Raw genomic sequence first — 24,820 nt, 5'->3', positions numbered from 1 at the left:
CAATCTCACAGATGCGCACAGTGCTTTTTGAAAGAGTACTTGAAATATAATAAAAACTATAGGCCACAGGTCAGACTAAACAGCCAGCCACGTCAATCTTAATGAGGCAAAACAGTGCCTTAACAAGGATGCTGTCTGGTTTGCAATTTCAGGTTTTAATATTTAGTGCTTACTAGCTGACAAAATACAAACTAATGACAACAGCCTGTGGAAAACTTGATCAACCTTTGCTCTTCTCAGCTTTAGTTAGACAACTTTGTGTCACTCTTGGAGAAAGGACAAAATAATTAAATTCATAATGGGAAATGAGGAGAAAGATATGAAACCCTTCCAATTTTAGCAGTGATGGTATGCGGGATAGTTGATTTGTCATGCATTTACCGATCATCCAAGGCTGTCATTTCCAATTGCCAATGCGGCGCAAGCAAGGGGGCGTGACAAAGGATTTCATGGCTGTCTAACATTACAGAATCAAGACTGTGAAAATGTCAGTCGTCCAAAAGTCGTCCAAAGAAAATGCATCACTATGCAAAAGAGAAAGCCCTTAAGGAAAAAAAAAATCTTAAAGTTTCTTCTTCTTCTTCTTCTTCAAAAAAAGAAAACTATTAACACAACCTTATATATGTAATGCATTCTGTCAAAAAAGCACTTTTCAAAAAATTGCAAATGTATAGATTACAGCTGTCCCGACTAGTCGACGTTGTCGACGTCATCGATGACGTAAATGCGTCGACGGGCAAAACATACCGTCGACGGATAATGACGGGTTAAATAAAAAAATTACATGAGGATAAAGTTTAGAATGGCGGGCGCTCGCGATGCAAGCGGTTGTTACTGGCACCCCCAAGGGGACCGCTGTTATTTCAATGTGACCGGCATTATCAGATTGAGCAAAGAGGAAGAAAGTGGGCGAGCGAGAGAGAGGGAGTGAGATCGGTGAGTTGGGAAAGTGCGCGGGTAGCGCGGAGTTCAGTGGCTGCAGCCCCTACGTTTTTGCTTTGTTCAATAAAAGTATCCAGAAAGAGCCATCCGACGCCTCTCGGTGTTTTTATGCACGCCACCGCCTTCCTGAGGAGGAAATGGGCCGAACCGACGACAACGAGCCAAGTGAATCACCGGTCCACTCCTCACTACGGCGAGGAGTTGAAAACACCATCAATTACCAAAAAGGGCAGAATTGGTGACACGTGAAAGTGGCATAAAGCCCAAAAAGCAGACCAGAATAGCCAGAGCCTGGAATAATTTCAAGGAAAATATGGAGGGTGCCATTGTGTGTACTCTTTGCTAAACTGAGCTCGAATACCACGGTAGCACGTCTGCTATTAATGAACACTTGAAACGGCGTCACCCAAGTATAATTTTCGATGACAGCAAGAAACAACAAGCCAGCGGATTCTAAGTCCATACAACTTTCTAACGATTTTTTAAAATGGAAGTTACCATTATGTGTGTCGTATCAACGTGCATTTTTATCTAATAAAATAATCAATGTATATATAATTATATAATTTTTAAAAATTATTATTATTAAATTTATTAAGATCATGGAAGCTCCCACTTGGGGAAAATATATACATACATCCTGTATATACATAATATAATAAAAATATATATGGAAACAGCACTGGCCTGCTTACTGTAATCCATGACTGTACAAATGTTAGTTACTTTATATTATAAAGTATCATTGTGTATATAAATATAGTAGTATACTATAAAATTAATACTATATATTTATTTTTTGTTACTGTGAGTCGTGTGCCTCTCATTCAAAATAGTTGTAATATTTCAGTATTTCAATATTTCACTCTACTTTATCTATTTTCAGGTTAAAACAAACAAAAGTTGAACAGTTTTCCCCTCCCCTCAAAATGCGGAATGCACACCAGAAAAAGCATCTGAACTCAAACAAAGTATTCTGAAAATGTTTGTCCGGGACATTGCAATTCATTTTACCATTTAGAACAATACAGACAATGACATACCACAAAAAGAGTAAGAATTGTTTTGACTCCTGTTAAAGAAGTGAAGTCTTCCATTTACATTTTTTTTGCACTAGTTAATGCCAGCATAATTTGACCTCATTGTTTGTGATTTATTATTGATTTCATTATTATTATTTATTATATTGATTCATGTTATTTATTTATACGTTAATAAAGAATTTAGGTGTTCCAAAATGTTTTTGTGAAGTAATAAGCTTCAACAAAAATTTCATTATTAAAGTAGTAAAAAAAAAAAAAAATATTAGATTAGTCGACTAATCGTAAAAATAGTCGGCTGACTAATCGGGAGGAAATTAGTCGTTTGGGACACCCCTAGTATAGATGGTTGAGTTGTGGAAGGAAAAAAATTCAACTGGATATCTGTTCGTGAAGTCAAGAGATACACGTGTATTCATAGCAAGCTCTCAATCGATACAAAATCCGCCAATAATTTAAAGACAAATCTATATTCGAGTTTTTTTTAAAGCAACACTAGGTAACAGTTCAACCTTTATAAAATATTTTCATAACATTTGTGATAATGTCAACTGAAAACTAGTTAAATGACACCTCTTTTATATATTGAGGGGGTCTGTATAGCTTTCACCGGCACTAATTAACTTTTGTGAGGATGGCAGGCACCCTGCCGCACAAAAAAAAATGTGCTGACAGCTTTACAGCATACGTCACTTCCTCCTTTCCCCATTCATTATAAAGACGGAAGTTCATGCGAACGCTTTCATGTGAATTCTGCAAAGATGGCAGAGCAACAAAAAGGTTTGTCTAAGGACAAAAAAAAAAAAAGGAGGCTACTAGGATACTCAAGAATAAACATTGGCGCGGCTGACGAGAACCCCCGAACCAAACTCGTTTTAGCCACACTAAGCCAGACGGTTGCTAACCGTCATATGCTATTGTTTAGCTGCAACTGGATTTATTACCTTATTAATATTCATCTACACTTAACCGCTGGAAACAGAAATATTGTTTAATCCATCTGCAGGCGACCGGGAGATTAATTTGTGATTGACTGGTGATTTAACGACACTGTGCGGGTATGCGCTGGTCCTCATGGGAAACGCAGTCTTCCTTAAGGCAAAACACAATCACTTTTGTCCACCGACATCACTAAAATGAACCAAAACTGAAGTTACCAAGTGTTGCTTTAAAGTTTTTTTTTGTTGTTTTTTTTAAAACCTTGTCAGTGCTCCGTAGTATTAGCTAGTGATATTTGCTGCTTAACCTATACATTGCCACTCAGGAATATCTTTTTTTAAACTGGATCCTTGATAATTGATGTCTGGTTAAATAAATAAAGAAGAACTACATAGGCATTCATATCACTTCCAAACTGAACCGAATCGAAATCAAATCGTTACGGGTTTAAAGATTTTGTGGTTGTATCAAATCGTAACTCGTGTATCTACATACATAGCGAATCGGCCTCATCCCAAAGATTCCACAACCATCACAAATGGATTAGGAAACCAAACACACAAAGCGATACGGTGAGCTTCAGTCTATTTGTTTAGTAAGGCAACTACTACATCTGTTGAAGCAGGACGCAGTCACACTTCCTATTGGTGACCAAATATATTACATCTGGAAATTTGACAGGCCTGATAATGTACAGCATCTATTCCTACTCAAACCAGCCTAATAGTCAAATAAAAGGGATGGCTGCAAATCTCCAAATGCCTGTGAATGACTGACAGATGCATCTTACCTGCTGTCAGATGGTAAGAGGGAAAGCAGGGCCAGAGAGGAAAGCTTCTTCCTTTCCGGCTGCGTGATGTTGTCCAAGCGGTCCACCCACATCTCAATCACACTACCAAACAATTGGTCAATCTGATCAAGCAAAGAAACGGGAAGGCGCAGTTAAAAACAGGGCTAAAAGAAGGGAATGGAAATTAACAGTCTTTGGGAGTGCCTGAATTAATCTTCTTGTTTATAAGAATTGACCTTCCCTACTTTCTCTGCCTCATTTAGCAGCAAGTCTCAGAGAGAGAAGCTTGGCACCGTGGAGTGACAGCCGAGGGATTTTTCAAACAGCCTATTCTTTCCTTTTATCCATTTAGATTAAGGCCAAACTATAAACAGTAGGTGATTCATTTCCAATTGGGTGGCGCAAAAACAATTTCAAAGTTCCAGAACAAAAGGACTAGAGCTTTGTGTCAATGCCTGGAAATGCTACCATTTGCAATTCCATGGCTCATCACTTTGAGCCCAGTTTCAACTTTCACAGGCATTTTGAGGCAACGTCTTTAAACGCGCATTGCAAGAGACTGTTGAGAAGACACAAAAAGAAGGAAACGCATCAAATCTCACCTCCTGGCCACATTCGGTGGCCAACTGAGTGAGCAGAGATGAGAAGAAGCTTGAGTTTTGCAAAAGGATGCGCCCAATGATGCCAAGGTATGTGGACATCACCACTGGGTATCTCTGCACAAAACAAACAAAGCTGACAACAGAAAATGTAAAACGTACATGACATTCTTTAAATATCTGTTGACACATAATGTACTAGAACGGAACAATAGTGGAAAAAAATTATATTGAGATTTTTTGGGGGTCCGCGATATATTGCGATCCATATTGCGATATTAAAACTACAGGAATCTTCACCAGATGACTTGAATAGCTCCATTTGGTTGGGTCACCATGCCCACATTGTATTCATATCATATAGTTTAATCCAGGCTAAGGGAGTTCATCTGTGAATGATTGCTGTATGTAAAAGGGATACAGCAGGCCACTTAAAAGCATCGTATAACATGTAAAAGCATAGCATAACAACAAAAATAAAAGCAGCTTGCCTGCAAACTCTGCAAAACATTTTACAGCAGAACTGCATCTCTAGTGCCCAAAAAGCAAAAACAGTCAGTGTTGTTCGACTAGCGCGACGCGCCGAGGAAGCTCTCATGAATATCCTGCAGACAGATCCTGTCAAGTCACCGGTGGTCCCTTAGGAGACGCAGCCATCTTCAGCAGACACCATTATTACCACCCAGCTTAGAGCTGTCCAAGTGGGATCTGCCCAACACAACGTACGACACGACCAATTTGGCCTAGGGTCTGACTAGAGCGCATCGCAGCCTCAACGTCACCGCCTTAAAGAGCGGGTCGAAAAAGGCTTCAACTACGCGAAAAATGAAGACGACAACGCAACAAGATTTGTCCTGTATAAAGGCTTGCTGCTTCTATGAAGAAAAACAAACAAACAAACAAACAAAACAAACAAACAAAAAAAAAAAAAAAAACAATTGCACGTCCTGCGATGGGACTATTGCGCATGCACACATTGTGATGGTGATGTTCAAGCGATATATTGAGCAGGTTGATAAGGTACTGTGGGAGGCAAAGTACACCCACAGAAACAAGAGTATAGTGGCCAGCTATATCCCTTAACTTTGCCGAATGATATCATAGCTCACTTTTTGGGAGTCAGAACAGGACAAGAATGGGACCAGTGTAGATAAGGAGGGAAGAGGGACAGCTCACCTCGCCATTCACTACACCTGTGAGGACGCCTTGCAAAAGTGGCTGGAACATGTGAGCTCCGATTATGGGGCTAACCTTTAATGCTATTTCTACCACCTGTTGAAACACAGAAGTCAAAGTTGAAGTACAAAGCATGACACAAAATCATAGGAAAATTAAGAAGCTTAGATCAATATCCAGTACATACTGAGGGGGCAATGAAAAAAACAAAAACAGTTTGCATAATATCTGGGATTTGAGACTCATGACCGGATCCTTATTTAGATCAACAAATCAAAAATTAAAAATAATTCATAACAAAAAGATTAAGGTAATCTAATATTAATTAACACTAATTTTCTAAGGTGGGCCCGTCTGTAAGATGCATCCTCGAAATCTGACAAGAAAACAGCATTTGTTTATATAAAGGTTTCACAAACTGAGCATCGATGATGCTTTAAATCAATAGTGGTGTAGAGTAGCATTGTGGCAAATGCCACCCCGTCAAAATTCGAGGAGTGACCCCGTCACATAGTTTTCTTGTGTGTGTCAACAAATAAAAGACTATGTTGTAAAAGTAATGACTTCCTTTATTCATGACTTCTTTTATTCAGAATTTGGGGCTCCAGCACTCCCGCGACTCTTGGAAGGATAAGCAGCATGGAAAATGAATGAATGAATTAAAAATATATAATTAGGGCTGTCAAACGATTAAAATTTTTAATTGAGTTAATTACAGCTTAAAAATTAATTAATCGTAATTAATCGCAATTAATTGCAATTCAAACCATCTCTAAAATATGCCATATTTTTCTGTAAATTATTGTTGGAATGGAAAGATAAGACACAAGACGGATATATATACATACAACATACTGTACATAAGTGCTGTATTTGTTTATTATAACAATAAATCCACAAATGGCATTATTAACATTCTTTCTGTTTAAGTGATCCATGGATGGTAAGACTTATAGTCAGTGTTGTTAATAACGGCGTTACAATATAACGGCGTTACTAACGGCGTTATTTTTTTCAGTAGTGGGTAATCTAATTAATTACTTTTCTCATCTTGGCAACGCCGTTACCGTTACTGAGGACGGAAAGGCATGCGTTACTATGCGTTACTATATTGGTCGAACAGTCTGAGGGAGACGGACTCACCGAGACGACAGAGCAGAACAGGAGTAGGTAGGAGGCAAAGTTGTGACGCCGAGAAAACGCGATGCTAGGTAGCTCCAATAATACATGTTGTAGCAGATAGCCTACAAACTACGCCCACATGTTGTGGTAGATATGGTAGACATGGTAGATATCCCTTGTACTGTACATAGATATAACTAGATGCAAAATGACAGACATGGCACTAAATGAGTTAGTAGACAGCCGCCATCTTAAAGCAGTAGATTTTTTAGAATGGCTCTGTTGGAGAAAACCTTCCCAGCGAACCTAAGTAACTTTTCATCTAAAATACTTCTAAATCGGCAAAATCTTGACTTAAATCTATCTTTAAATGATGAAACAGTTTTAAAACGTACATATGTCGAAAGTAGAGAGAAGGGAACTAATGCAATAATGGGAGCAATTTTAACAACTTTTAACAGTTGGTTCAGGGTAAAGGGTAAATTAGGGTAAAGAATTGGGCTCGGGCCAATTGTACCAAAAACCTTCACAAAAAACTTCCCATCGTGTGGCCAATGTTTTTTTTTTTTTTTTTTTTTTTTTTTTTTTTTTTTTGAGAAAAAAAAAAAAGTAATTATCACCAATTACTTTGCCAAGTAACTAATTACTCTTACATTCAGGTAATTGAGTTACTAACGCAATTACTTTTTGGGAGAAGTAATTTGTAACTATAATTAATTACTTTTTTTCAGTAACATTAACAACACTGCTTATAGTTCATAAAAGATAAATGTTATAGTTACAAGTTATAGTAATTTTATATTAAAACCCCTCTTCATATTTTCGTTTTAATAAAATTTGTACAATTTTCAATCAAAAGTAATAGTTAATATAATAATAATAAGAATAAAAATAAAAATAACAATAATAAGAATTGAGTGACCAAACTCTGAGTAATGCCAGTTCACTTTGCATTGTTGTTTAGCTGTGTGAGAATAGGGCCTCATTACTACAGACTGAAGTGCTTTTCTTTTTGTGAACATTATTTTTTTTGAGAGCTAGCAATATTATTTTTGTTGTGCTTTCACTAAATGATACTTGTTTGTTGTGAAGGAGTTGCAGAAGCGTATGCCAATAAACGGCGCAGCCCAAAGAACGCCTGTGTCCACTCACCTTTATAACAGATACATCTCTGAGCATATCTTACCCAAAATACAACAAGAGACACATAATTGCCACTAAAAGAAAGCAAACTTACCGAAATATGTGTGGAGCACAAAGCAACAGCATAAACGTCTCACAACTACTAATTCTCCCACTATTAGAAGGAATAACATTAGTATGGAACGGCGCTGCGCTGCGCTGCCCCCAAGCGGCCGGTGGCATTCTCTTGACTCTTAATGTCCATAAACGGCGTCATTGAAATCTGTTTGAGGCAATGCGAGAGCGGCTCATTCAGTGCATGCGTTAATTGCATCAAATATTTTAACGTGATTAATTTAAAAAATTAATTAACGCCCGTTAACGCGATAATTTTGACAGCCCTATATTTAATATAAAAATTGCAAATCAAATCACAATCGCAATAATTGTCAGAAAAATTGCAATTTGGTTTTTGGTCAAGATCATGCAGTCTGCCTCAGTGTGGCTAGATTTGTTTTTTTAAATGATATGGTATTATGGTTTATTTTGGATTTTTGGTTTCCGGCCTTGGCTCCCAGTTTTTGGTTTCTGATAAGAATTTTCATTTCGAAAAGCCTAAAGTATATTACTTCTACAGGTAACTCTCTGCTATTCCAAAAGTTTTGAGGTTTTCTTATACCGATTCCTACAATTCCTGATTATTTAATTAAAAAAAAAAAAATGTTGAACGTATTCTTTAAAAAAAAAAAAAAAAAATTATCATTATTATTTGAAGTAGTAGCAGCAGTAGTAGTATTTTTATTAGTATTATTATATTGATCACATATCAATTATGACGTATGAGATTCATATTTTGGTTTACCACAATGTACAGATTTCCCCCCCCCCACAAGTATCACTTCATTTTTGCACGACTAATGGATACATTAAAAACAAAACAAAAAAAAGACATCTGATGACAGAAAAGGTGTTGGCAAGGTGGACATTGGGAGGTAAGTAAGCATCATTCAGAAAACCCAAATCTTAGCTTATAATTGAGGTTGTGCCCTGCTGTATGGTATGACAGGACAGAGAGTTTTAAAGATATTTCAGTATGGCCCATAAGAAGGATGAAATACAAAAAATAAATCAGAACTGGTTTAAGTGCTAAATTGAAAGCAAAACTAAGAATTAGAGAAGACTCAATCTTCATGTTTGTTATTAGCGGGATGTACTTGCATAAAAATTTGACAACTCCTTACTAAAGACTTCTGCTCTAAAAGTCACGGCTATGTTGATTTTCAAGACTTCAAAGGAATCCACTAAATAAGCACTCCTGCTCGCTCATTAGTCTACACACAATTAAACCTCCAAAGGAATCTTTAATGGCATTTCCTTGTACACTTTGCAATTAATTAACATTTGAATGGATGACCAAAGGAAAAGGACAGACAAACACTATGTCTGTGTCGCTATTATGAATTCTTTTGAACATGTCATAGAAAGATGTCAATGAGAGTGCTCAAGTATCGTGAAGTGCCATTGTGTGGGCTGTGGTGTTTTTTTTAGTCAGATCAAAGGAGCGTCAGATTGATGCAAGTATGCTCTATGCATACAAGGGCAGCTATAGCACAAAGATTGAGAATATTGGTGGAAGAAGAAATACCAGCACTATCTGTATTGCCAGCTGCTGCACAGGAAAGGATATGCAGGGAGTCCCCAGTTAGCAACTGAGTTAATAGTTGTACCACAGTACACTCCATAATCTAAAACTATTTGAATGCCTTAATAAAGTCATAATAAGTCAATAACAAATAAATCAATTATGTATTAAGTACTAAATTATATTGTGAAAAACAGTAAAGCGTAGCATAATTTCTATGTCAAGTGATGATGTATTCTTAAACTGCTGTGCAATAATACATTGCATTACGTCCCTGACCTTGCAATGTCATGTCGGTAGTATTAAAAACCAAGGACCCCGTGTAGTAGGAACAAAGAGTACCTTGAGCACTTGGACCTGGCCCTCATTCGTGATGTCTTTAAGCAGATCGCAGAAAGACTTACACAAGGATTCAGCATAGTTCTGTAAAAGAAAAAACAAATAAATCATCTATTGTAAATAGCTACTAAGAAGCTGACCTTTCAAAGAATCAACTTAATTTACAGCAAACACCAGCAAATACTGCAGTGGCAAGTACTGCGTATTTTCCTCAAAAAGACTTCCTGTCAGGAAATTTGTTACATACAGAAATAGCTAAATTAAAAATAAATGATGAGATCCCATAACCTAACTCCCCCACTGCAAAAAGAGAGTAATATACACAAACATAGAATAGCACTATAATAGCAATACAGTCTATCCATCAATATCTGGCACTGCACCAGGAAGAGGGACCCCCTCTTCTTAACTAAGTTGATTCATGGGGGGAAAAAATTGTGTGATACCAAATTTAGGCTACATTGCACATCACTGTTTTGCCCCTCTGAGAGTATATAGTATCTCACCTGTAGGAACTCTGTTGGAGACAGGTATAGGTAGGCATTCACGATCTGGAAGCATGTGCGTAGGTTCTCCGAGCTCAACTCTGAACAAAAAAGAGCAGACATGAATTGTAAAGCTCTGACTGACAATGCAGACAGCAATGGAAATGGCAGTCAGAAGGACACGGGGTCTAATGAATAAACAACTTAGCATAGATTGTTAAATGCTCAGTTTGCTAGAGAAAGCAGTGTATGGACTCATATCACATGGAGTGTTCAGCATTTAAGGTTCCATGTTAGAGGAAATTGAGATAAAACAACTACAATTGATCAGCAAAAGGTACTAGGTGTGCAACGAAAGCTGATTTACACAATGTCCACCTCATGAAAAGACATCACATTAAAACTGTCTCACCATCAAAGATAAACTAGAAAATTAGCTGGATGAGCTTCTCTAATTACATGTTTCTTGATATACAAGAGCAAATGAACAGTGTAGCTTCGGGCTTATGAGGCTCCTGAGAGGTTGCTCATCTGCCAGCATTAATCTAGGAAGTAATATCAACCATGACCTCATTTTAATTACTAAAGACTCCTGACAACTTCATTAAGCAATAATGACATATTATACTTGACCTCCAGTGTTTAATTGACCTTTACCGGAGAGGTTTTTTGACATTTAAGCTTAGTTGGGGAAAAATATTACTTCCTTTGATAATTCTTCATTTAATTTACCAAAAATAAAAAGGCTCTGTGGGAAATTCAGCTAAAATCCATTTATCTTCCACTGTATTTCAATCGTATTTGTGATGCTCTCAGCAGAGACTGATTTCGCCTGGACCTCCAGCCAATAGTGTACCGCACGAATGCTATTTTTAGACCGCAAGGCTGCGTGACGTCACCATCGTAAACTGGAAGGGGGTCAACATAGAAGCGCCCTCGCATGCAACCCATGTTAGTACTGCTTGTTTTCTGCCGCTAATCTTTCAAAAAAGAACATGCCAAATAAACACTGCTGCTATGGAACTCGTAGAAATGACTATAGACATTACGACATATGAGGGATGTTTTCTTCATATATTTCCCGAAGCCAAAAACACAGAGGAAAATATGTGAACAATGGATCACTAGTGCGGACATCCAAAAGGCCAGTTTAATGCCAGCAAGGTGAATCCATTCACCTTCATATGGAGTAAACATTTTGTTGGGGGCTATGGTCCTACAGAAGACGAAGAGGTAAGCCATTTTGATAATTTTACTTATTTTTTAGCGTGGTGTTTTGCCATGCTGCTTCTATCTGACAATGAATGCCTGAAAAAAAAATTCAAATGGTATCTGATTGGCACTGTTGTTACCTTTTCTGTTGTAAAAAAAAAAACCTTAGTAAGATGGGAAGTGCAAATAAATTATAGAATTAAGATTTGTTATAAATGAAAAAAATTAAAATTATTTAATTATTGTCACTAGGTAGCATTTGCGATCGCTACACAAAAATAGCAATATAAATTACCCCTAAGAACAGTCAGCGCAAAAGAAAGACAGGGCATATGGTGGTAAAGGACACCTTGCTGAAACAGGAGAATGTCATACAAGTATAACACCATTTACCATTGTCAGTGGCATAAGGCAATGCACACAAGAAAAAGGTATCGTTAAAAAAAGCTACCTCTGGATCAAGTCGGCCCTTTTTTTACGTCTTTTTTAGCCCTCGACACTCTATCATCTCTTTAACTGAACATGTGTATGTTCTTCCACATCTTTACCAGTGAATTTGGCACCAAGGACATCTTTTTCCGGACAGAATTGGTAGGTTTAGGTCAGTAAACATCTCGTTCTTATACTATTTACATGCATCTAGCACGAGGGACAAACGCAAGCTTGACCCTCCTTGCAACAGTTGCTAACATCATGAATATTAATGAGCAAAGGTGACGTGTTACGTGCGGTACGCTATTGCAGGACACATACTATTAACAAACATTCACCCTCACATCCACACCTGATGACAATTTAGTCCATTATAAACACACCATGCTTTCAGAATTAGAATTCATTTATCGTCATTGGACAAGAAGCACAATAAAATTGAAATCAATACACATGGTTCCTATAACTCAAGGCAAGTTAAAGACTTTTAAAGACTTTCTAATGACTTTTTAAATTATATTAAAGGACTAGATAACAAACCAAAACTGAGAAAGAAAAAGTTTAGTTGTTGCTGAAGTTGAAATAAGTCAACTTATCAGTTGAAATAAGTCAACGTATCCGTCGTCTCATCTGTTAGTCTTGCCACAAAAGATTTTTTTTTTTTTTAGCAAAAGTCCTGCAATGTCAAGATTTTCACAGAATTTCAACTTTTGCCAGTTGTTCAGTAACACTTGTATGAAATCTTGCGAGAAACAACGAGACCACCAGCAAAACAAAGATGGGAGGCATTTTAAAAGTAAGTGTATTAGGGTTAATAAAAAGTGTTTGCTTGATTAAATAAACAGCTGGCAGCGTAAAGTAATAAGTGTTCTTTTATGCAACGAAAAAATTGGTAAATTCGGTGCTTTGAATTTTTATACAAATTATTGAGTGGAAATGTTGCTGTTAACCAAGTACAGTATATAATTTCTACATTATTATACCTAAAATAGTTGAAAAATCTTACCTTTTTTTCACATATGTCCCTCACAGTTTAAGCGTGCATACAATAAAAATGAGACCTTTCCTCTCTTTTGGAGTACAAAATACATTTTTGCTCCACTGACGTGCAGCGACACACATAAAAAGAACTGCATTTTTTATACATTGTATAAAGCACAATAGCAATACAGCAAGTGAGAAAGACACTTAATGTGAAGTGACAATAGATGACACGGCCACAATCACAAATGCTCGAGTTCGAAAAGAAATAGCTTTCACTTCCACGGCTGACAGTCATTGCAAGAAGAGAGGATACTACACACCAAGTCTGCAAAGTCACATAGGCAGCAAGATGGAAAGGGTGAAAAGGTAAACATGCGAGAGAGTTCAAACAGCATATCTTAGCTTTACCTTTATATTTTATTATAACTCCGTGCAATGATTGTCATTCCTAATTAGTTTCAGGTTATGTTTTTTTTGTGGTCAGTATCTTTTTCCACAATCTTTTTCTTATTGACAAGCTACGCTCTGTCACTTTCTAATGAGAAAGATTTGCATTAATATTTGCAACAGACCTAACACAAATAAAAGTATGAGTAGAAAAAGAGTATAACAAATGTATTCGGGTACAGTGGAGAATTCTACTCTGCTATGGGTCATAGATGTGGGAAAACATCAAAAGAAATATAAGAGCTACAAGGGCTAGACAGAATATAAAAACAGGTGGAAAAATGAGCGTTACAATTCAGCTGGAAGACGTGGGGGAAATCTACAGCGATGGAAAAGTACATCAGCTTTTTTTGGGGAGATTTTTTTGGTAAACATACAGCATATAGTGAGATTTTTCCAGAGTTCCAGCTCAAAGAGGGAACAGATCAGATCATGCTTGAGACCGTGTGCCAATTAAACAGCATAACACTTCAATATATTTTGGGGAAGAAAAAGTATGTGAATAGTGTAGTGATCGCCTTGGGGCTTGAGGATTTGATTTTGGGTTTTTGTCTGTGGATAGAAACCAGATACTGAGAGAGGGCTTGAGTACCTACAATAATCAGGGATTATATTTAATTGCCAAAAGTGAAAAAAAGGAATGGTAAGGAGATAGTTGAGAAAGTGATGTAAGGTAGCTTTAAATTTAGTGATGCACGATAATACATTTTTCAACCGATACCGATAACCGATAATTTCCTCCTCATTCCAACCGATAACCGATAATGTCAAGCCGATAATTCTATTAAAAGATTTATGTAAAATTTTAAAGTATACACAAAAGAAAATATTACTGTGCAAAAATATAATTTATTGCTCTTTTTTTCAACATAGAATATGAACAAGTCATCAATTCCAACATCTAAATAATGACAGATTGTCTGACATTGTGTAATGGTAAACTTTTGGCAACAATTACTTAGAGTAAATACCTAAGTTGCATAAAAATGCCTTTAAAAGTAAGCCATTCCTAACACACATAACATTAATACACTGCAAAACATACATCCTTAAAATTAGTCAGTTTTAAGTGTAAATCTATTGGAAATAAGGGAAATTATCTGCCAGCGCTTCAAGTGTATTTCGCTCAGATTTCATGGAAGAAAAATAGCTAGCTGAAAATAATCTTAACAGCCTTATTTTAAGCAATACATTATTATACTTCATCCAAAAAAAAAAAAAAACTTGGAAGAGCAAAAGATTTTGAATAATATTTGTGGCTACAGAATATTATTGTTACTTCATTACAACAGGAATGTGCATATTTAAATTGGTAAGTGTTAATAAGTGCCAATAAGTTTTGATTATCTACTGTGACTGTAATTGAGCAGACAAATAAGTTAAATTAATTTGAAAAGTGATTGCTAATGTTATATGCTTTGTTGCACACTGTGAAAATGATTAACTCAAAAGAGCGAGATGTCATGTACCCATCCTGCAGCGCTTTGTTTACATTTGGGGCACTCACGACATTTGGTTTACAGCAGCTAAACTGATACACGGCAGTTTTATTTGGATGGAGTTGGAGCTCGCATCTCCGTGCGTGTTGTTTTGTGCCTGAGTTTTGTTAAGCCGAAAATAAAGGCAGCGTTACAAAGTCATCTGACTGCTCGTCATTTTACATACTGAATGCATTATTGACTGGCTGACTTCGTTTTCTCCATGTTTAAATTATCATGTAACCGCTGTGCCGTCATGATAAGCTTGCTTACTGGACATCACTTATCCAAATGTACGTGGTGAAAATGTGATTGGCATGTTTTTCATGAAGAATGGTGGTCGTATAAACTGCATTATTTTTTTATCCAGGGCTTTGGCTCTCGGGTCATTTCGGTAAAAAAAAAAAAAAAATCGTGTCTCGTCTTGGCGGCGGCTACGTTCGTACCGGATATTCCGCCCGCACCGGCCGGTGTTCTGACAAATTTTGCAACCCATCAAAAAATGCTACCATGCGGTTTTGTGCATGCGCGTAACGTTAAAAATGGCCGCGAATGCGGCTATTCCAAAGTTAACACTACAAACTTTCTTTAAAGAAAGGAATATTTACTTAGGTTTGATCATGTAAAGTCATGTACAAAAGTTCTCAGACACATCCTACCATATTAGCTGCACACAGCAACTGCAACCCGCGCTCTCACTGTTAACGACTTCGCCGTGTCGTTAAGTATTAATTTACGGTGTTGCACATGTATGTTTATGATGTATCTAGTGTAGTTATCACCTTTGGATAACATTAAGAGTCCAGCTGAATGTAAAAGAGGGCTTTTTCAGCGCCACAAAAGCTTTGGGAGCAAAATTTTATAAGGGAGCAAAATTTGACAGAACACCGGTTCGCCATGGCGTATTCGGGACCTGGCTCTGCTCGCACGCCGTGAGGGAACGCTCGAGAAACGGAGGTCCGCCGGAGGTCCTGAAGCCGGGGAACCGAGGCGGCGGCGGCCTGCCGGACCGGCCAGAGCGGCGGGCTCCGTCGGAAGACGGCTACTTGCCGACTATTGGTCTCCAGTCGTGCCGGTGTTTAGCCTTAGATGCGAGTTTACCACCCGCCTTGGGCTGCTTTCCCAAACAACCCGACTCTGTATCGTCACAAGCCCCGTAGTTTAACTTAGTGTTTACAATAGCTTTAGCATTCCCGCGAGCAGCAGCCTCGTATTCGTTCCAAAAATCTTTGTGATGCAGTTTTAAATGGAAGCTGGGTTAGTGGTTTTGAATGAGGACGCTTTCTTTCGGCCTCCTGGAACTTCTGCGGTACGTTCTGCAGATGGCGAGAGCGTCGTTTTTTTAGTAACAGCCGCCATAATATTCAACTATTTCTTGTCGTGTAACTCCGCCTCCTCAACCCCTCCTCCCTCAGGGGCTTCAGAGAGGGGAGGGGTTGAGGAGGCGGCGTGCTGAATTCTTCGGTTGTGTACATTTGGAGGCTAAATCAAGTATATAATTATCGGATTGCATTATCGGTTGAATTTTTTTATTATCTGGATTATCTGTGTGACGTCATAATTGCCATTATCGGCCGATAATTATCGGCGACCGATATTATCGTGTATCTTTATTTAAATTGACAGTTTGATGAATAACTGGACAAATTAATTGTAATATTAATATAGAATTGAATGGAATATGGAATAACGTGGTCCATTTTTTAGTAATTAGCTCATTATATGTATTTTTCACTCAGGAAAATAAAACTGGCATACGTTTTAAAAGATATTACTCTGTTTTGGAGTAATCTATGACTTACAGCCCTGGAGTAACCCTTTTTTAAAGAGCTAAGAGTGACTAAAGACTCAAAGACCAACTCAACAAAGAACTTACTCAGCTTTAAATAGTAGCTTAATACGAACCAGAAATGCACTAAGCTCCACATCTGTAGGAAACAAACCTGTTTAGAGGACCTGAAAGGACAAGTAAGAACCTATTGCTTCGAGTTGATCAGACATCCTGAACTGTATCTAATAAGTTTTGTCATTGACTACTGAGGTACTATGACCAGCATCAAACGCTTATTCTTCAATCTTTCGCTAGACACAACAAAACATAAAAAAAAGAGATAATGTATGCGGCCATCTGTGGAGGCACACAGTGTATTCCTGAGGCTTTCTAGTCAGCAAAACCACATGAATATTCAAACCGGCAAAAGTGGAACTGTGACAACAAAACACATTAAGCTGAAACAAACAGAAACCATCCCGGCCAAACAGACACCAAACATGCATGCAGAGATGAAAACAAATTTTGCAAACAATTCTTGATTCAAAACAGAAGTAGAGCAGAACTGAAGATTCACAACAAGAAAAGCATGACCATGACAGGCATCTTGTTTTGATCAGGAACAAGACAGTCTACAAAAACAGCTGAAGATGGCATCTCAAATACTTCGGAGAACAGATGACCACATGTCCAAAACAAATTTCCTTGATAGGTAGCATATTGATAACGGTCCAATGAAAACAACAAATAATCATTTTTCACTTTCCTATGCATGTTGAAAACAAATGTTCAGCTTCATCAATAAATACATTTTCTGAACTCAGAAATGTTCTTCATATCCAGTTTCTTCAGGCCGCATCGTTTAGACACCTAAAAACTTACCGTTCTTAGTTTTTTTGTTCATAAACAATGAGAGACAACCTTGGCTAATGAACGGAATGCATTAAGTGTCCATTTCCAGTTAAATGAGTTTGTCTAATGTGTGCAGGTCAAAAATTAGGTTATTAAATTCACCATTATGTTATGCATCGTTTCTGATGATCTAAGTTTTTATGGACACAATTTTACCTCGAAAAGCTGAGAGGAACATTAACTGCGATTATCTGTCAAAGCAGGCCATTAATTACACATGGTAAGACCCAGACGTTCCGGACAAGTCCGTATAAAAAGGTTCTTTCACACTGCCAATTAAAGATGGGAATTTTCCGCTATTTTACCACGGACATCGAGAGGGAAGCCCAAAGTCGTCACGCAATCCTGCTCTCATAGAACGTAATTTTTAGGTAGAAGCGATGGTAGAAGGTGAATGGAGCAAAGCTACAGCTGTGTTTTTCTGTCAATCCCTCTGCAAAGCGTTCATGTCAGGAACAGCTCAATAAAGGCAGCAAAATACAACGACTTCTGGCATCATCCTTTCAGAGTTTAGCTTGCTGTCAAGCTTAGAGCACCAACGTCTTGGCGAGGACACTGTAGGCACATTTATGGCGCGACTTTTAAAATTTTCTCTGAGCGGGAATCACATATCTTTTATAGTATGGACGTATTATCTTTCAAAAGATGAGAAAATGTTCAGAATATAAGCGGAAAAGGCTTCTTAATACCTTTCGTGAAAAGAATTTTTCGTATACTGAAGCTTTTGTATCTGAAGGTACCAATGAACTTTTTTCTTTTATAATGTAAGGTAGATGGAGGCTTGATATCCGAAATAATAAATAAATACAAAAACCTTGAGCGATGTGGTCATTTGCTTTTTGTGGTTATTGCAATTAGAGCTGGACACGCAGGTCCATACAGAGTGGACTACCTCTGATAGAATGTATTGCTTGCATTTAATTCAAGCATTATATTACTCCTCACATTCAAATATAAATATTTTAAAAATAATGATGCTGATTAACACCGTTCCAACATAGAAATTGCTGCTGTTTATGTGTATATTTCTTGTCGGTGCTACACACACGCGGCTGAAATGTGACCGACATGTGGTGATGAGGCAGTATTACACAAAGAAAAGTGTTCAAGTCAGGCCAAGGCAAGGCTCTTGACATTCTAATTAGGGAATTTGTTGCTTCAGTTTAGCGGTGATGAAGTGGGGCGCTTTTATCAGGCAGGCCAGGCCACATACCTGGCAAGCTGCGACACCAATCCTGCCAGACTTTTTTCTATAGCCCACATCTCTGCACTGCTCTCCACGGGCAAACTAAATGAACCACCGCATATTGCGATAAAAAGGAGCCAAATGTGATAACTGACTAGCTTGGGAAAAAATAGAAAGGCAAAGTTGCTTCTTTAAATACTCAGTGGACATATTTGTTAACACAGGTTTAAAATTGTCTTTCAACAAAACCACCCAACATATTTTACTTTCTGCTACATTAAAATTAAGTTTTTTTGGGGGGGTTTTAATATATGTACTAATTTTTTTCTGACCTGCTTCCGTTACTGTGCATCATCAAAATTAGAACAATTGGAAGTCTGCCCTCGTTAATGGATTAAAAAGTAAAGTTTGCTTAGGTAATTCCTTTAAATCAACTATTTTTGGATGAAATAAGTGAAGGGTGAAAGTCTTTTGAGTAGACAAAGCAAGACAAAGATGTTGCTATATAAAGTTTATGACCAAGATGATGATTCTTCTTCCCTCATGAGGATCGCAGGTGAGCTGGAGCCTATGAGTTTTTGCGGATTTCAACAAATGAAACTTAAGGCTTTTAAAGACATTTTTAAGACCACAAATAACATTATCAAATCTAATCTAATGCCAGTTTTAAGGCTAATTTGTGATTCTATGTCAAGTAATAACAAATAAATGGTGGTTTAAATGTTGTAAAAATAGTGCTAGAATTGGTGAGCGAGTGCAACAGAAATCAACGGGATTCTGGATCAGACTTTGTGACCCACTTTTGCCACTACCAAAGTAAAGGCCTCTAACTTCGTTATTTTCTAACCGATTTCAATAAACAAGGCCAAATTTTGTCACTGCATTTATGTCTAGTTTGGATCATTTACATCCGTTCAAAAGTGAGATCATTTGCTGGATAACACTAAATGACATCCGTCATAAGCATTCATTAATGCCTATGTCCTATGACAGTCCTACAGAGAACTGGGACCACAGTAACAAAGGCTACTATCAGTAACACAATGCACCGCCAGGGACTCAAATCCTGCACTGCTAGACGTGTCCCCCTGCTGAAGCCAGTACACATCCAGGCCCGTCTGCGGTTCGCTAGAGACCATTCGGATGATCCAGAAGAGGACTGGGAGAATGTGTTATGGTCAGATGAAACCAAAATAGAACTTTTCGGTAGAAACACAGGTTCTCGTGTTTGGAGGAGAAAGAATACTGAATTGCATCCGAAGAACACCATACCCACTGCGAAGCATGGGGGTGGAAACATCATGCTTTGGGGCTGTTTTTCGGCAAAGGAACCAGGACGACTAATCTGTGAAAAGGAAAGAAAGACTGGGGCAATGTATCGAGAGATTTTGAGTGAAAATCTCCTTCCATCAGCAAGGGCATTGAAGATGAGACGTGGCTGGGTCTTTCAGCATGACAATGATCCCAAACACACAGCCAGGGCAACAAAGTAGTGGCTTCGTGAGGAGCATTTCAAGGTCCTGGAGTGGCCTAGCCAGTCTCCAGATCTCAATACCATAAAAAAATCTGTGGAGGGAGTTGAAAGTCCGTGTTGCCCAACGATAGCCCCAAAACATCACTACTCTAGAGGAGATCTGCATGGAGGAATGGGCCAAAATACCATCAACAGTATGTGAAAAGCTCGTGAAGAGTTACAGAAAACGTTTGGCCTCCGTTATTGCCAACAAAGGGTACATAACAAAGTATTGAGATCAACTTTTGGTATTGACCAAATACTTATTTTCCACCATGATTTGCAAATAAATTCTTTAAAAATCAAACTGTCATTTTCTGTTTTTTTTTCTCCCACATTCTGTCTCTCATTGTTGAGGTTTACCCATGTTGACAATTACAGGCCTCTCTAATATTTTCAAGTGAGAGAACTTGCAAAATTAGTGGTTGACTAAAAACTAGCGATGCACGATAATGCATTTTTCACCGATACCGATAACCGATAAATGGCTCCTGGTTCCAACCGATAACCTATAATGTCAAGCCGATAATTTAAAAGATTTATGTAAAATTTGAAAGTATACACAACAGAAAATATTCCTGTGCAAAAATATTATTGCTCTTTTTTTCAACATCGAATGTGAACAAGTAGTACATTCCAACATCTAAATAAAGACAGATTGTCTGACATTGTGTAACGGTAATCCTTTGGCAACAATTACTTACAGATTAAATACCTAAATTGCACAAAAATGGCTTTTAAAGTAAGCCATTCCTAACGTATAACATTACTACACAGCAAAAACACAACTCCTTAAAACTAGTTAAATTCCCTTGTTTTCAGTGTAAATCTATTGGAAATAAGTGAAATTAACTAATTTATTATTAATATGCAATATTAATATTAATATTTCACTCAGATTTCTTGAAGAAAAATAGCCAGCTGAAAATAAACCTTATTTTAAGCAATAAATTATTATACATAATCCTAAAAAAAAAAAAAAAAAAACTTGTCAGAAATGTTCTTTATTCAAGAATATGTATGGTTCAAAACATTATTTGAAAGCAATTTTTCTTGATTTAGGTGAAAAAATACCTTTTTTTTTTTTTTTTTTAGATGTTTGGGCTTAATAAGAACAGCTGGCAATATTTAGTTCAAGTAAGTGGAATAATCTGGCACTTTCATCTGTTAACTAGTCTTCAACACTCAAACAGGATGGGGAAAGTTATCTGACTAGATTTAAGAAGAATTATCCGATTAAGACGTCATATATTTAAAGCGTACTGAATGCATTACTGACTGGATGACTTCTTTGTGTGGTTTGGTGCATGTTACAATTATCAACTAACCAATGTGCAATCATGATAAACATGCTTACTTGACATCACTTGTCCAAATGTCCGTGGTAAAACTGATGTGATCAGCATGTCATTTACGAAGAATCGTGGTCGTATAAACTGATTATTTTTTCCATACAGGGGTTTGGCTATCGGGTCATTTCGGAAATTTCCTCCCGCCTGTGCCCTTCAGTCCGTCCGGCTGCCAAATTAGCACCCACGCCAGGCCTCTGTCTTGAACTGGAGTGGAGGCGGCAGCTAAGTTCGGACCGGATATCCGCCCGCCCCGCTGCGGCGTATTCAGTGCATGGCTCTGCTCTGCCCGCCAAGGGCGAGGCGGTGGCGGCGGCCTGCCAGACCGGCGGGCTACGTCGGAAGACAGCTACTTGTCGATTATTGGTCTCATGAGGTGTTTAGCCATAGATGGGAGTTTACCACCCGCTTTGGGCTGCATTCCAAACAACCCGACTCCGGGAGGACCGCAGCGTCTCTGTATCGTCACAAGCCCCGTAGCTTCCTTTATACTTTATTTGTGTTTACAATAGCTTTAGCATTCACGCTAGCAGCAGCCTCGTATTTGTTCCAAAAATCTTTGTAATGCAGTTTTAAATGGCTCCTGGGTTAGTGGTGTTCAAGGAGGACGCTTTCTTTACGCCTTGTGGAACTTCTGCAGTGCATGTTTTGTAGATGGCGAGAGCGTCGTTTATTTCATTTCACACACGTGAAAATCAACGCACGCTAGTGAGAGCGCCTCAACACTGCTAACACCACCTCCTTTATGACGCCATACTCCTCAACCCCTCCTCCCACAGGGGGTTCAGAGAGGGGAGGGGTTGAGCAGGCGGCAGTGGAGATTTGGAGAAAACTGCTTGGTTGCGCACATTTGGAGGCTAAACCAAGTATAGAATTATCGGATTGCATTATCGGTTGATTTTTTAAAATCTGTATTATCTGTGTGACGTCATAATTGCCATACTGTACATTTGTGTGACAACTAGCAATTGACAGTTTTTATAGCTTTCCCAACTGTGAAAGCCGTGGGGAAAGCAGAAATCCACATAATGACAGAACAGAGAGAAATGTGATAAATCTCTGTAGAAAAGTCAGGCATCGATAATCATAGTTGACAAAAGCAGGTCACAATCTTTTTTCTTTGACGCTTGATCTTGATTTAGGAGGGCATGGGATTAACTGTCAATCAAGAAATCACTTTCATATTGCTGATGAGATAAATTTAAAAAAGAAAAAACTTTTAGCTTTTATGGTGGTGGTGTGGGAATCCTCTGAGGGCCATACAAAACCAATTGGTAAAAATATGATGCAATGCTCTAACATGATGCAATGCTCTAACAAATGTTTATTATTATGCCTCATTAACATTCGTGTTTAGTTTTGTTGTTTACTGGGCCTTTAATATGTGGTTTTAGAATTGCAAAGGAATTTGTTTGGTACACAGTGGTACCTCGACATACAATCGCTCCGAAACACGATCTTTTCAACATGCAACGTAAAATTTGACCCGCCATTTGTTTCTACATCGGACTGCATGCTCGAAATACAACGATTTATGACAGTGCCGCAGTTTCTATATTTTCCCGCAAGACGGACGCCAACGGATTTTCTTGTGAGAGAAATCAACACAGGTTCCAAGAAAGTTTGTGCAGGTGGTGAAAAAAAGGTGATGCTTACCATTGAAATGGTAAAGATGGAAAGATGGAAATGATCAGCAGCGCTAGAAGTCGCTAACAGCAGGAGGTGCTGAGTATCTTATTTTGGTTTTCCCATCCAAAAACAGCCGTTTCAGTCCAAATTTCTTATGCTTGCACTTTTTTTTACCACACAAGGTGTGCACAATGGCCCTACGCACGCATGCTGGATACGTACTACAACTACGCTACTATGCAGACAGCGTTCAATTTCACTGACAGTGTGTGTTGGAGTTTTTGTATTGGAAATATCGCCCGTGTATCATAATGCAAATCTCAGCAGCTAGACGACGCAATGACGAAGGAACACATTTGAAGGCTAAAAGGTCCAATAAGCCTTGGTTTAACACCCCCTTTTCAAAACACTCAAATAAATTGCACATGGATATCAAACAGCGCTCTGCAGGGTGGCAGCTCAACAGCAATAACAAACAATAATATGGCTACAATGTAAAATATTTTACGCTCTCCCTCCACAATCTAAATCTGCAGCTAACGTTTCCTCGCTGGCCACTGTCATAAACAATAATAATCATCTTCATTTTCGACCTTGAATTGAATTTTTGAGAATTTCGCTAACTCCTTTTTGGGCCATGTTTACGCCTCCGCTGTCAACAGTCAACTTTTCCATTTCAATAGCCATTCCATTCCCTTATCCAACGTGACCCAGTAGCAAGCAAGATGTCAGGTTATCATGTTACGGTACTTACCAAAAAAAAAAAAAAAATTTCAACATATATATTTAATCCCCAATGTTAAATACGCTATTGTTTCAATATCTTTTTTTGTTGATTTATTTTTAACAACAACAAAAAAAAAACACCCCAACACCCACTTCCCGTACCACTGGGAATGATAGAAAAATCACACATCCGTGAACTGGCTCAATAATACGGGCGTTAGAATGTCTACGATCTCGACGATCCTCCTCCGACCTCCGTTCACCAGTCTTTATAAGTCAAGGTGAAAATTGTTATTATAGTAACATCGCCAAAGAAATCGCCAGCTTCCTCAGGTTTTTAATCATTTACTTCAGAACTTGTGCAACACAACACGCTTACTGTCCGACGCAGTTGACGCCAACAAGAGAACATTAAAAGAGAAACTAAAATCTCTACTGAACCTTTCTCTGTCACGTCAGCCACGCGGTGCGTTCAGGTACAGCTCGCAAAACACATCCGCCACATTAGAACCTGATTCGTTACATTATTACAGGAATTATTATTATCACATTATTGCTGTTTTTTTATTCGTAATTTATTTGTTTTGCTATGTCTTATTACTAGAGATGTCCCGATCGATCGGGTCCGATCACGTCATTTTCAAAATATCGGAATCGGCAAAAAAATATCGGCCATGCCTTTTTAAAATATATATATATATATATATATATATATATATATATTTTTTTTTTTTTTTTTTTAAATTGTTTTCTAATTGAATTTAACGTTACAAACATAATATGTTACACTCATCCAGAGTCTTTAGTTTAGGCTTAAGGTAGGGTTATCATTTATATCCCGATAACGGCGGTAATTAATTTTTTAAAAAAATGTATCACGTTAAAATATTTAACACAATTAATGCATGTGCTGCACGACCCACTCACGCATTGTCGCGCTCAATCTGTAATGGCGCCATTTTACCTATATAGAGAGATAAAAAGC

At 37.9% G+C, this 24,820-nt stretch overlaps 1 protein-coding gene across 1 annotated transcript in view; it reads right to left on the bottom strand.

The window, feature by feature from the left end:
- ipo11 (importin 11) overlaps positions 1-24,820 on the bottom strand; it is a 194,575-nt gene that overhangs the window by 60,701 nt on the left and 109,054 nt on the right. Inside the window, exons 23-27 of the mRNA XM_057833064.1 lie at positions 10,218-10,297; positions 9,715-9,795; positions 5,487-5,582; positions 4,314-4,427; positions 3,712-3,833 (exon numbers count right to left, since the gene is read on the bottom strand). Coding sequence (XP_057689047.1) covers positions 3,712-3,833; positions 4,314-4,427; positions 5,487-5,582; positions 9,715-9,795; positions 10,218-10,297 — 493 coding nt within the window. The remainder of the gene's footprint in view (positions 1-3,711; positions 3,834-4,313; positions 4,428-5,486; positions 5,583-9,714; positions 9,796-10,217; positions 10,298-24,820) is intronic.

Source organism: Corythoichthys intestinalis, chromosome 3, assembly GCF_030265065.1.
Source record: "Corythoichthys intestinalis isolate RoL2023-P3 chromosome 3, ASM3026506v1, whole genome shotgun sequence".
Taxonomy (NCBI): domain Eukaryota; kingdom Metazoa; phylum Chordata; class Actinopteri; order Syngnathiformes; family Syngnathidae; genus Corythoichthys; species Corythoichthys intestinalis.
Note: the sequence above shows the minus strand (reverse complement) of the source record. Positions and strands in the feature narration are given on the sequence as shown.